General features: G+C 41.8%; 1 protein-coding gene across 11 annotated transcripts in view; it reads right to left on the bottom strand.

Annotated features, from left to right (window-relative positions):
• rusc2 (RUN and SH3 domain containing 2) overlaps positions 1–13,372 on the bottom strand; it is a 190,657-nt gene that overhangs the window by 33,111 nt on the left and 144,174 nt on the right. For 9 of the 11 annotated variants that reach the window (XM_069924295.1, XM_069924301.1, XM_069924305.1 and 6 more), the window contains 2 exons: positions 3,387–3,584; positions 285–428 (listed from right to left, as the gene is read on the bottom strand). In XM_069924295.1, coding sequence (XP_069780396.1) covers positions 285–428; positions 3,387–3,584 — 342 coding nt within the window. The remainder of the gene's footprint in view (positions 1–284; positions 429–3,386; positions 3,585–13,372) is intronic. The other 2 variants (XM_069924303.1, XM_069924306.1) reach the window with 1 other exon arrangement.

Genomic DNA, 13,372 nt, shown 5'->3' with positions numbered 1-13,372 from the left:
ATTTTAGTTCAAATGCCTTGCATATAGCTTGATTCTTTCAAAATTATTGGAAAATGTAACATTATTTAACATGATAAACTTCAATATAGTTGAGAAGAAATACTAATATGAATACAACTCTGTGACCACATAAAATTTGAATGTTAACTTTTGAAATCAAGTTAAATAAAATCACTATGAATTGATTCAAAGTATACTTTAAATATGTTGGAATTAAAATAGTTGTGCTTAAGCCACTTTCAATAACTTGCATTCAATACCACTTATCAAAAGCTGACTTATACCTTTCTTCTGTAATAAATCTATGGAGATACTTTCAGTGCTTCCGTCAGGTGATAAACAGAACTCTGCAGGGGGCTTCTCAGCCAGTGAAAAATAATCAGGAAAGAAATCAATATAATAGTTCTGAAGTTGTTTCACAGATTGACCTACAATAAAGGAAAGCATAATTATAGAAACAATTGCCAACAGAAATTTGACATTTTGAGTCAATTAAAAATACATATTCTCTAACTAAAGTGGATGTTCTAGTATGATCACCAGAACAGCTCGCACAATTTCAGAATTAATGTAACCAACTCTCCTATTTTGTACACAGCTTAAGATGACTAATATCAAATGAAAGTCATCAGATGTTGGAAATTTTCATCGTCGAGATTTTTATTTTAAGTACTGCAATTATTCAGCTTCAGCAATATTCCGGAAGCAGGTATAGAGAAACTATGTGCAAATCATGGTGGTTCATAAAATGATCTTAGAAGTAGATTGAGAAATGATGAATGAACTATATTTTATTGGAGACAAAATCAAAAATGTCACCTTAAATAAGGGCAATTCCATTAATACTAATGTCATGTAGGATTCCCTACTTAATGTTGCTGAGTAAGACTAGGACCTGGGTTTAAATGTTGCAAAACAAAAAGAGTGAGGAAACTATCAGGATAATAAAAATCAGTACACATTATCTGGTCTTCAAACTTCCAGGCAAAAGGATGTATAGAAGAGCTACAAACATTTTAAATGAGCATTATTGGATTAACAATTCTCAGCAATCAGAAGAGACTAGGACATTCAGGGTTATTTCAGTGAGAAAAGTGAAGGCGGCAAAGAAATCTTAATCAAAATCCTTAAGAAAATGGAGGAATAATGGTCAAACAGTAATCAGGAATTTAAGATGAACAGTTTTGTGGAAGGCCAGAAGATTTAAACAAATCTATTGAAATGTAAATTTTTGGGATACATGCTGGAAGGATTATTCCCCCCCCCCCCCACCCCCCCCCCCCCCCCCACTCTCTGCAGAGTTTTCAAGTAAATTAGAAGTTTATGCACTGAATGAAGATAGACTGCAAGCATTAGTAGGATGATTTCCTTATACTGGCCAATGGATTTGCAGCAGTTAGGTTATGAAATTTTCTGATCATTTCTCTTCAGCTGAAAACAGAGAATGGAGGTGGGTGGCGAGGGACAGAGGGAAGTCATATTAGCTACAGATCACAAATAAAGTGCACATAACTCTGGATTTTTTGTATGTTTGTAAACAACTGTTAACAAATTACTTTGTTAAAGTACAGTGCAAAACAAAGTGTAATACTGATCAGCTTCTTAATTTTTCAAGCTGCTTCCTCTCAAATAATGATTATGAACATATCCTCCAACATCACAGCTGCAAAAACCAACTGCTATGTTTGCAACTGCTCAGAAGAGCAGATGCTTAGCAAGGTAAAACTTATAAGATCACTTACCTTTCCATTAACCAGGCCAAAAATGCCCAATAAAATGAATGGGGTATCTACTCCTGTGGTTGATCTACTTGGGATAGGAACAGATAATCTGATTGCCTAGTGTGATACTATAGGATTCAAGCAAGGTTGGACTCAGCTGTTAAAACTCCAAATAGAATATAGTGATAGAGAGAGAGCAACAGATGTGGCAACACCTGTCCCTCAGAATAGACTTGACCTACAGTGGGTCCATATAAGTCATTGAGTGGGGTGCCTAAATGCTGGCAGCTCTTTGGAACTACCAATCATAGTTATTACAAGTCATCCCATTATGTTATATGCAGTATCTTGATCTTGGTGAATGGTTGGCAGTTTTAATTGACAAAAGCTTTCTCAACAAAATTTATGTCACCCGATTCAAATATTTCCCATGATTTAATCTACTTCTTTCATATTTTAAAGCCAATAAATAACTTTAGAGCAGCCATTTTCAACTTTTTTTGGCAATGGCCCGCATAGGACTCTGTTCAAAGTTTATGGGCCGCCTTCCCCGTGAAGCAGTCATGTTTCGTTGGTTTCATCTATACTTCTCTCCTACCAATTACATAAAAAATATTTAGGAATTACAGTCCATAGCCCCTCTTAAATGTGCAGAGGCCCCCAGGGGCAGGTTTGCAAATAGCCCCTGTTGAGAATTACTGCTTTAGAGGTTTCTAAATTTCCTGCTCCAATTATTTTAATTTATCCCAATAAGTTTGGGCCTTTTAATCTGGATGAAAGTGGTCAGTTTAAGTGATAGGGACTGTACTGAACAACAGTGTTTAGTGCCCAAGGAATTGCTGCTTGCCATCCCCAGTTACAATATAGTAAGAATATAAAAAAATTTTTTCAATAAATTTGGCTGAGAAAAATACAGCTATCTTTTTCTACTTATTAATAAGTACATCTACTTATTGAACTACTGGTCAGCCGAGGTTGATTCTGGCAATAATCTGACCGACATACAGTTTGAAATAACGCTTGCCAAAATACTATTCACATCAACACACAAATGATCAGCAACTTTGGAATAATATTTTTCAAGAAATTACATGTGGTTCAGGTGCAGGTGGGGATTAAAATGAAAAAAATAACTGCCTCAGTGAATATGCTCCTATGGTCATCTTAATGTAGCAGTGAGTCAAAGAATAAAAAAAATTATGAGGTGAGGCTGAAAGCCTTTACAAGCTTTCCTGAAGATAGACATTGAAACGGGAAAACCCAATTTAGATAATTTAGATAAGTTCCCTGACAGAGAACCCAGAAAATAAGAGAATGAGATCACATGACTCCTCAAGATTGTCCTGCTATTCAACATTATCATGGCTGATGTACACTAAGCCTCGACTCCTGTTTTATGCTATTTTGCTAAAGCAATATTCCCTGATCTTTTGAAAATTTCCTACTTCCTTTTCAAATACTTCCAATGATTTTTACCTCATGGATTGAATCCCGCAGCCTTTCTTTACCTCCAATTCCAATAATGCAAAAATTTCAATAATATTATTTAAGTAGATAAAGCGGCAAACAAAAAGAAAAATAGTGAGGAAGAGTATTGATTCTAAAATTGAAGTTTATAAATAAAATTGACACCTATATTGTTAATTCAGAAAGCACAAAACAAACCTGCACCATATAGCTTTGAGCGAACATGGTTAACACCAATAGAGCTAGAAAATTCTAGATAGGCATTCTTCTTGGTTATCACTGGACCTGATTGTTTAGGTTCCAAATTGCAGCCAAATCCTGTTCCACGGTCAGGACCAAGGGGATTTCGTCTGCGATACTCCCTCCATTTCAAAGCCAGAGGTGTAAGGTGATTGGCTGGAATAATTAATGGATTGAAAAAACACAGAAAAAATACAGAAGAGAAAAGTTTAGAAATTAAAATGCACAAGAAAATGCGCATCTCCATGAAAAAATGCATTACACTTAAATGCCAGTCAACTTAATTGTTTCGGTGTTAAGAATCATCAGTCCTGATTTCATCAATTCACATCCAAAGTTGCATTTTTGCCTTCACTAGTGAAGTTTAAACATTTCATTTAATTTCTTGCTCCCATCTCTTTAGGGCATCTTTCTGTGGAAAGATTCTTTTATAATGATTGGAAAACAAGAATATTTGCCTTGCAACAAAAACAATGATTTCATCCACAAGCATTTTTATTTTGAATTGGTTTAGTTATTTCACTAAATTGTCCATTCAAAATACTGATGCACATTGGAATTAACAAAATTCTGCTGATAAGGAGTTTCAGCTATTTGGTAGCTCGGAGCACTTTTGTGGAAGAAAAAATTAGTAAACTAAGTTTTAATGGGTGACAAAGAGTTAAAGGTAAGCTGTGCCCTGCCACTTTTAACTCTATTAATCATTACAAGGACCCTCAGTACGTTAAGCTGTGTGCTGCTGAATAAGACAGTAGACCCTCTGCATTCCGCCACAGACTTTGAGTTGTTTCTTTTTGAATCAACCAACGACAATTGCTTTCTCCCTTATATGGTGGACGTTCTCAGAGCTTCAGTGTGTCATGTGTCTATTGTTTATACCTTTGTATAAATTAAACCGGCTGGTCCGTGCTCAGGCAGAGCAGCCTCAGTATTTTGGTGGGACAGTTCTCCAAGATATCTTGTGAATAAAAACTCCTGAAGCGACTCCCTGGTGCCTCGACGAGTTATTTAGTTATAAAACACTTTTCTCCGCAACAGAATCTGACACTGCGAGCAGGGTCCCTTTTTAATGGGATCCACGAACCCGGGGACTCAGAGAAGGAGCCGTGCGGAGGTTAGCAGACGGCGACCCTAGCCAAGATCCCAGATGAAAGGGAGGTGATGCAGGCTAGGCTCACTTAGAAGGAGAGTGATGAGACTCTCAATCTAAATTGGGAAGAACATGGAAAAATTAAGAGAAAAATAAGAGTACGGCCCAGGGAGTCAGAACACGGACCGAAGGAGGACTGGTGTGCACTCTTTTATATAGGGATCTAGAGTAAGTGTGTTTGTGGTGTATCTGTGTATTTTTTCTTGTAACGTCTTCCTTTCCAGATTGGACCTGCTGAGAAACATGGGGAACAGGAACGGTAAACCAGCCGATTCCAGTCGAGCGGAGAAATCTGCTCCCGGCAAAAAGAAATGAAAATCATCCGTGACGTTGAGCCGATCCACCAAGAAAAGAGCCTGCCAGCTGATTAAATGACAGCACTTGGTAGGAGATACGCTGCAGCCTTCGGGCTCGCCAGCGGTTATCGTAATAAGAGAAACGGAGTTGGGACTATGTAATCCCATTCAGTAACGACCTGTACGGGTGGTATAAGGGTAGATGGCCGTAGGGGGGAACCTTTGACCTTTAATTGATTAGTGATGCTGAGGATGATACGGAGAGAGGTGCTGGGGACCCTACTTGGGATCTAAAGTATTTCAGAAGTTGTTTCAACAAATGGAAAGAGGTGGCTGCGAGGTATCAAAAATTTAAAGTAAAACAGGAGGAGATAGCTGCCTCTTCCGATGAGAAAAAGGCAAAAACCCGACCCCCACCCTCGTATTTTGATTCTGCCCCAAGCCAGATTCCACCGTCCAAATGCTCCGTGTAATGGTGGGAAATACCCCCATCTTGAAACCCTGGCCAGGAATATGATTAGGGCAGCCCCCGATCCCAAAAAGAAACCTGTCGCGTTCCAGCACTGGTTGCAAACTTGCACCCTTTATCATCCCCTCCCCGGTGATGTCTAGATGTCATTTCAAGCTGCCTATGGGTCCCACTGGCAGGCACTCCTTCCAACTCCCTGCGGGGCAACAACGGGACTGGAGAGGAAATGATGACCTGGCTAGGAAGGGAATGAATCCATGGCTCATTGGTTAGAACATAGGGGAAAGAATGCGATCATATAGAGCGCCCGGAAGCAAGCAGATATGCGAGTTGTAACTGCCTACTTGCAGAAAGATGAAGAAAATATGTTAGATTTTGTAGTCCGATTTAAAAATACATGGGAAGAAAATGCAGGGGTGCAGATAGACTGACCTGAGACCTCGGCCATGGCCATCCAGACCCTGTTAAATTGTATGTTACCCCAAAATGCAAAAAGTTATAAAATGAGGTAGCTCCAATGGCTAGCCCAGGGATGGCAGGACACTGTAACTTCGCTAGCCATCATGGATAGGGAGGCCTATTTCCACAGAAAGAGAAAAGGACAGGACAATTTTATGTCTAGGCCAGACTGAATAAGTAAAAGAACCCACCGGGTTCAGGAAGGATATGGGACAGATCACAGGACCAGTGTAAGGCCTGCGGAAAGATAGGACACTGGGCAAGGGACTGATGGACCAGCACACAGAAGAGACCCTAGCCAAACGGTGGTAACCAAGGGAGGGGTGAGCAACCCTTTTGCAGGAGCTGGAAATGGGCAGCAGCCCTGTTTTTCTTTCCAGCAGTCTAACCCATAGGGGGGCCCAGAAGGAATGGTGGTACAGGCCCCCCTGCTCCAGCTGTCTTCCGAAGAGGCGGCACAACCCATGCTTAAAGTTAAAATGGGTAACAAGGAGCATTATATGCTGGTGGATACTGGAGCCACCATGTCATCTGTGCCACCTTCCGCAGGTTTAATCCCTAGTCAACAAACCGTAAACAGCATTGGAGTGTCCGGTATTCTGATAACGGATTTCCTCTCCCAAACTACTCCACTCTCTGTGGAAGGCCATGAAATTGACGATATTATTATTATTTCACTCACGACCCCAATACCTATTCTAGGGTGTCAAGCCCTCTGCAAATTGAACGCAACTCTCTACTGTACCCAGAAGGGGATGTTTTGCTGACAAAGGGTACTGTATGATGCACACTGTGTTGTCTGCATCACAAGACGCCTCCAAAAGTTCCACGCATTTTGGCTGGTGACTGAGTCAAGATTCCACAGTCCACATAATGAGACTCCTCCATGCACTTGTAGACGTAGTACAACAGGCCAATCCCCAGTCGCCCCCTAGGAGGGTTAGCAGCATTTATGCAGATAGTGTTGGTGGTGCAGAACTTACACGTCACGGCAATGTATGTCAAGCTGGGGGAATCAGTTTCCCCATGGCCAGACATGACAGAAACGGATAAACTACTGGTGGGGAAAAGACTTTTTTGGGCCAGAAGGGATAGGTTTTGAGGTAGAATTGAACACTCGTCAGAGGGAGGCTTTCCTTTTGCCAGATGCAGCCCCCCATCTCACGTTAACCATCCGAGACCCTATCAGCCAGAAGAAATAGGGAGAATGGTAAAAAGACTGATTGACAGAGACGATTGGCTTAAGGATCCACTCCATCAGGCAGAAAGGGCCGGTGAAAGTTATGCTGACCTGTGCATGATGGACGGAGATCATCGTACAACTGTCTTTTTCCACACCCCCAGACAGTGGAAGTATAGAATTAGAGGAGATAGAAGCGTATGTCCACTTTGAGAGATCGTGCCCACCGAGACAAATCACTTACTGCTGGCCCGCAGGCCTAGCGGCAGTACCCCAAGAAGCCTGGGCTAAATCTAGTAACCATGTGGGACTAGTGAGGTCAGCAGTGCCTAACTCAGTGACACTGAAGAAGGAAGCCATTCTGCCAGCAATTAAGCAACATAAGCTAGCACGCGAAGCTGTGGAAGGGGTGCGGGGCATCATAATGGATTTAGAAAAACAAGGAGTCCTGGTAAGGACAAGAAGCCCCTGTAATATACCCATACTGCCCATACCGAAAAAGGACAAAAGCACATGGCGACTTACGGCCAATTAATTCCATTGTAATACCCACGGCCCCAGTGGTCCCGAAAATCAACACCATACTGTGCACTATACCAGTTGGAGCCACCACATTCTCGGTAATAGATCTCTGCTCCATTTTTTTTCTCCATACCCCTCAACCCTCAAAGCCAATACCTGTTCGCATTTACTTATGAGGGACAGCAGTTTATCTGGACAAGACTTCCCCAGGGTTACATGGAAAGCCCCACGGTATATTCAGCAGAGACTTGTCCAAATGTGACTTACCAGGAGAGTCTACCCTCTTACAGTATGTGGATGACCTGCTAGTAGCGTCACCCAATGACAAACCCTTGCTCTGCTCGTCCTCCTCGCACAGGGGGACATCTTGTCTCCTTAACAAAGATGCAGTTTTGCCAAAAGGAGGTAAAATATCTTGGGTATATTTTACATGAGGGAGAGAGAAGAGTAGGCCCAGAGAGAACAGCAGCTATAAGACAGGTACCCCAACCAAAAACAAAGAAAGACGTTCTTGGTTTCCTAAGCATGGTTGGATACTGTCAGCAATGGATACCGTGAAATGGATGCTGTACTAAGGGCAGCGACTGCAAAGGAAGAACCAGAAGAGATAAAGTGGACAGAAGAGAGGAGGGCTGCCTTTGAAGACCTGAAAAAGGCATTGGTAACAGCTCTGGTCTTAGGCCTCCCGGATTACCAGAAGCCCTTTGTGCTGTATGTGGCTGAGAAAAATGGGTTTGCCCACGGCATCCTGATCCAGCAGCACGGAGGAGGAAAGCGATCAGTTGCATATTATTCTACTAAATTACCTATGGTGGTCTGAGGACGGAGGCGGCCACTACAGAGATAGTGGAGAAGTCGGTGCCTATAGTGCAGGACCAGCCCTGTACTGTCATGACTCCCCATGCGGTGATACTACTATTAAACTCTACGACCACTCAAAATTTTACGGTGGCCCGGAGGACGGGTTACGAGGTAATGCTATTGTCATGTTCTAACTATACATATAAAAGACCAAGTCCTTGTAATCCGGCCCTCCGACTACCCGAGGTAGAGGAGGAAGACCAAGGAAGCAAATTCCATGACTGTCTGGCTCTGTCAGAATTCGTAACCAGTCCCCGGCCGGATATGAAGACAGAACCTATACTGGCCAACCTCACCCTGTATGTAGGTGGCTCTTCTCACCGACCAAGAGATGACATCCTACTTGCAGGCTATACTATAGTAGATGGTGAAAAGCCTGTTGAAACCTATGCACTACCGGAGGGGACGACAGCTCAGATGGCATTGACAAGGGCATGTGTTCTGTCAAAAGAAGGCTAATATATACACTGGCTCACAGTATGTGTTTGGAGCGACACACAATTTTGGACAGATATGGAAGAATAGGGGGTTTATTATGCGAGCGGGAAAGCGATTAGACATGCAGAAATGGAAAGAAACCTGCTAGAGGCCATCCAACTCACGATAGAGCTAGCCATTATTAAGTGTCAAGCACATATACCAGAGCCCGTGTCAAAAGGAAACGAATGTGCTGACGCTATAGCTAAGCAGGTAGTCATCGAGCAGAAACCCCTGTTGCCCATGACACTTGTCGGAAAGATAATAACCCCTGAGCAGCTGCATGCGATTCAGGAAATAGAGCTTAAAACAGTGCAGGATAGAGCAACACTACAGGAACAGCAAACATGGGAAAGGCATGGGTGCAGAAGAGCAAGAGGACTATGGAAGAGCAAGGATGGGAGGGTGGTATGCCCGCGCAGTTTATTTAGACCTGTAATCCAGTTAGCACATGGGCAAGCACACTTAGGGAAAGCCGGCATGCTGCATAACATCAAACAAACTTGGTTTGCCTCGGGGATCTCCACCACAGTAGAGAGACAGGTGAGGAACTGCCTGATCTGTCAACAAAACAACCGAGGGAGATCACCTGCCATGTTCAACCAACTCCCGCCCAAGCCCCATTTGAAAATCTCCAGATTGATTTTGTTCACATGCCTCCAAGTAAGGGATATAAGTATGTCCTGGTGATAGTGGATATGTTCACCCGGTGGGTAGAGGCATTTCCCACAAGGAGGGGCGATGCATCCACCGTGGCCAAGTTACTAATGAAGGAGCTCATTCCACAGTATGGAATCCCTCGAGGGATAAATAGCGATAGAGGAACCCATTTTACAGGGAAGATAGTGAAAGCACTCACTGAACTAATTGGCAAAGATTGGAAATTCCATTTGCCCTACCAACCCAGTCCTCTGGGATGGTAGAGAGAATGAATGGAGAAATAATGAGGATGTTGGAGCGAACATGCAGTGAGACTGATTTGCCCTGGGTGGAAGCACTGCCAATAGTATTGTATACATTATGAAATCAGGTGAATAGAAAGACCAAATTAATGCCTCATGAGGTAATGATGGGACGACCAATGTCCACCGGCGTTAGACTGCCCCTCATGCCAGAAGACGTGGCCAAAGTCTGGGTGCAAGAGAGCTCCCCCGCATATGCTCAGAGATTGTGTGAAGCTGCCTCCGAGTTTCATAAGTTAGTTAGAGAGGCCCAGAGGTCGTGGTCAGAAAATGATATGCAACCTTTTAAGCCTGGGGAATATGTTTTGGTAAAGGCCTTGAAACCTGATCTGTTCTCTCCTAGGTGGAAAGGGCCTTATCAAATCCTGCTTGTCACGTGGACAGCGCTGAAACTGGATGCCCTAGACGGTTGGGTACACGCAAGCCATTCCAGCAAGACAACTTACAGGAACAGAAGGAAGAGTTGGGAAGCGATCTGTAGTACCCTACGACTACCTATTGCTGTCCTGACAGGAATAACCCTGACATGTTGTCGTACAAGTGCACTGAAACTTTTTATGAACCAAGATCTGGACTCTGATACTGGCTGTTTAGGTAACGCCTCAGCATTTTGCAAAGTTGTATGGGTGAGGGAGAACCAGGGGTTTATGGTTTGTGCTTTTGCCCGGGACACCAGGAAAGAACCTCTTTATTATACTAATCGGGGTATCAACATGACTTTTGTGCTAGTAAAGCCACAAGTCCTCGATAGATGGTGGTGGCATTAAAGACAGAACCCCTACTGGGAGAAGTGGTGGCATTGGGGGCATGCATTTCGTGATCTTTTTAGTTGGATGGAACAATGTAATAGACGCGCTGGCCACAGTCACCACTATAGGTTTTACCGTTCCTCCGATGAAGAGACCACCACCCCAGTGGCAACGTCCCCGACTCCAAAAGCAGCAACCACAACATGGCCTGAAGCAGAGACAACTCACACACCTACCCCGTCACCCCGTCCCGACCTTCTACAGATATGAGCGGTGGACACATACATCGTCTCTTTTCAACCTGCCAAAATGTTGTCCTATTCATGGCAGTAGTGAACCTTACCATACATATAAAATATGGCAATCAAGAAGAAATGAGAACCTATACAGAGAGCTACCCCGGGCTGAACCTGACCAAAAGACGTATTAAGAGGGATATTTTGGGGACCAAATTGAGGGAGCCAGGACAGGTCTGGGAGTTTTGAAGATGGGTCTGGGAGTTTTGAATTCGGTTGATATTGAAGCACTCCAAAATAAGATACAAACTATAGGTAGCGAGATGGGACAAGAAATTAGAATCCGGAATATGTTGGGAAAACACTGCGAGAGGAAATAGAGATGGGATATAAATTTCAAAGAAGAGTGTAGTATAAGTTATTGAAAGTGATGGAATATGTAGAAAGGAAAGGAGGAGAAAGAGACACTTTATTTAATCATATTACAAATGAGGCAAGGAGGGATTTGTGGAAGTAAAAATTAGTAAAGTTTTAGTGGGTGACAAAGAGTTAAAAGTGAGCAGTGTGCTGCCACTTTTAAGTCTATTAATCATTACAAGGACCCTCAGTAAGTTAAGCTGTGTGTTGCTGAATAAGACAGTAGACCCTCTGCATTCCACCACAGACTTTGAATTGTTTCTTTTTGAATCAACCAATGACAATTGCTTTCTCCCTTATATGGTGGACGCTCTCAGAGCTTCAGTGTGTCATGTGTCTATTGTTTGTACCTTTGTATGAATTAAACCGGCTGGTCCATGCTCAGGCAGAGCAGCCCCAGTATTTTGGTGGGACTGTTCTCCAAGATATCTTGTAAATAAAAACTCCTTCTGAAGCGACTCCCTGGTGCCTCGGCTGAGTTATTTTGTTATAAAACACTTTTCTCCGCAACAATTTTGACCAATATCTTGCTGAAAAGTGATTGCTTAATAATATAAAAATAAAATCAGGCTTAGGCACTCTGGCTTTTCAAGCCTGCACTGCTATTCAATAAGATCATGGCTAATCATTTATTGCATTGCCAGTTTCCTGCATTAACACGATCTCCACAGATTCCCTCAATATCTGAAATTCTTTCTCTTTCCTGAATATTCTCAACAACTAGATTTAAACCTCCACAGCTCTCCAGAGTATAGAATTCCAAATATTTACCAATACTGAGTAAAAAAAAACAGAGAGAACATCAACTCTCATTACTTCTCTCATTCATCACAAAAATATTTCAATGAGTCACCTTTGATTCTTCTAATCAAGAGAATACAAGCTTCCTCTGCATAATCTCTCCTCGTGCAACAAACACACTATCCCTACCTGATGAACTCTTGCTTCATTCCCTCTCTCACAAATGTACTGTACCTATGTAGTATAATCTAACCTGAACACAATATTGAAATATGATTTCACAAGGGCCCTATGCACATGGAACAAAATGTGTTTATTTAAGGACAATATCAAAGGCCAATGCACATTTTGCCTTCCTAATTGCCTGCTAAACGTGAATGTTAATTTTGAGTGTCAGTATGGACATTCAGGCCCTTCTGAATGACAACACCTTTCAATCCCTCACTACTTAAAAGATGCACCATTTTCTTTTTCTTTTTAACCAATGTTGATGATTTCACATTTTTCCATTTTATAATCCATCACAGCCTCTTTGTATCATCAGAATATCTGGATAAATTACATAATTGTCCATTGACACAGATAGTGAACTGCTGGGAGCCACAACCAATTCCTGTAGCTTTATAACCACAATGATTTATTTATTACTATTCTTCCTTTCATTTTAGCCATTCCTTCATCCAGGCCAAATTGGTATGATTATATTTTACTTAATAATACTTTTGTGTAGCACCTTAATTAAAGTCTTCTGAAAGAATAAACATACATCAACTAGTTCACCCTATCTACTCTCCAAGTTACGTTGAAAAATTCCTAGTACTTGTTAAACATGACTTCCCATTCATTAATCAATACTGATTATCCTTGTATTACTTTCTAAGGGCCTGTAACCACTGCCTTAACTAAAACATATTAATTTCCCAAAACAGATGTCAGGCTAACTGGTCGAGAAGGATCTTACTAATTTATTACATTCTGTCACAGAAGGAGACCACGTAACCCACAAATCCATGCAACTCCACTAGTCCTATTCTCTTTATTTCTATATACTGTTGCAACTATTTTTTCTCTTGTATGCTCCATCAACTCACCTTTAATTCTTATTACAATGGCCAAACAATTTCCTTCCCATATGAAGATCCCCAGTTAATTGGACTGGACTTCTCTGGAGTAGCCAATTACTAAGTAATTCCCTGATTTCTCTCTCCTTTCTTTCTTAAAAGGTGAGATTACTTTTGTTATCTTGCAATCTGTGGGGAAAGTCTATGGAAATTTGGAAACTGATATCAGTTGATTCACTATCTCTACTCTACATCATTTAAAACAGTAGGATGTAGGTCAACAAAATGTGGAGTTTATTGCCTATCATTCCAATTTATTTCTCCAATATTAATATTCCCTAATGCTATTTTTTTTCCAGTTCCT

This window comes from Narcine bancroftii, chromosome 3 (genome assembly GCF_036971445.1).
Source record: "Narcine bancroftii isolate sNarBan1 chromosome 3, sNarBan1.hap1, whole genome shotgun sequence".
Classification (NCBI taxonomy): domain Eukaryota; kingdom Metazoa; phylum Chordata; class Chondrichthyes; order Torpediniformes; family Narcinidae; genus Narcine; species Narcine bancroftii.
The sequence above is the reverse complement of the archived record's forward strand: the minus strand, read 5'-3'. Positions and strand labels throughout refer to the sequence as shown.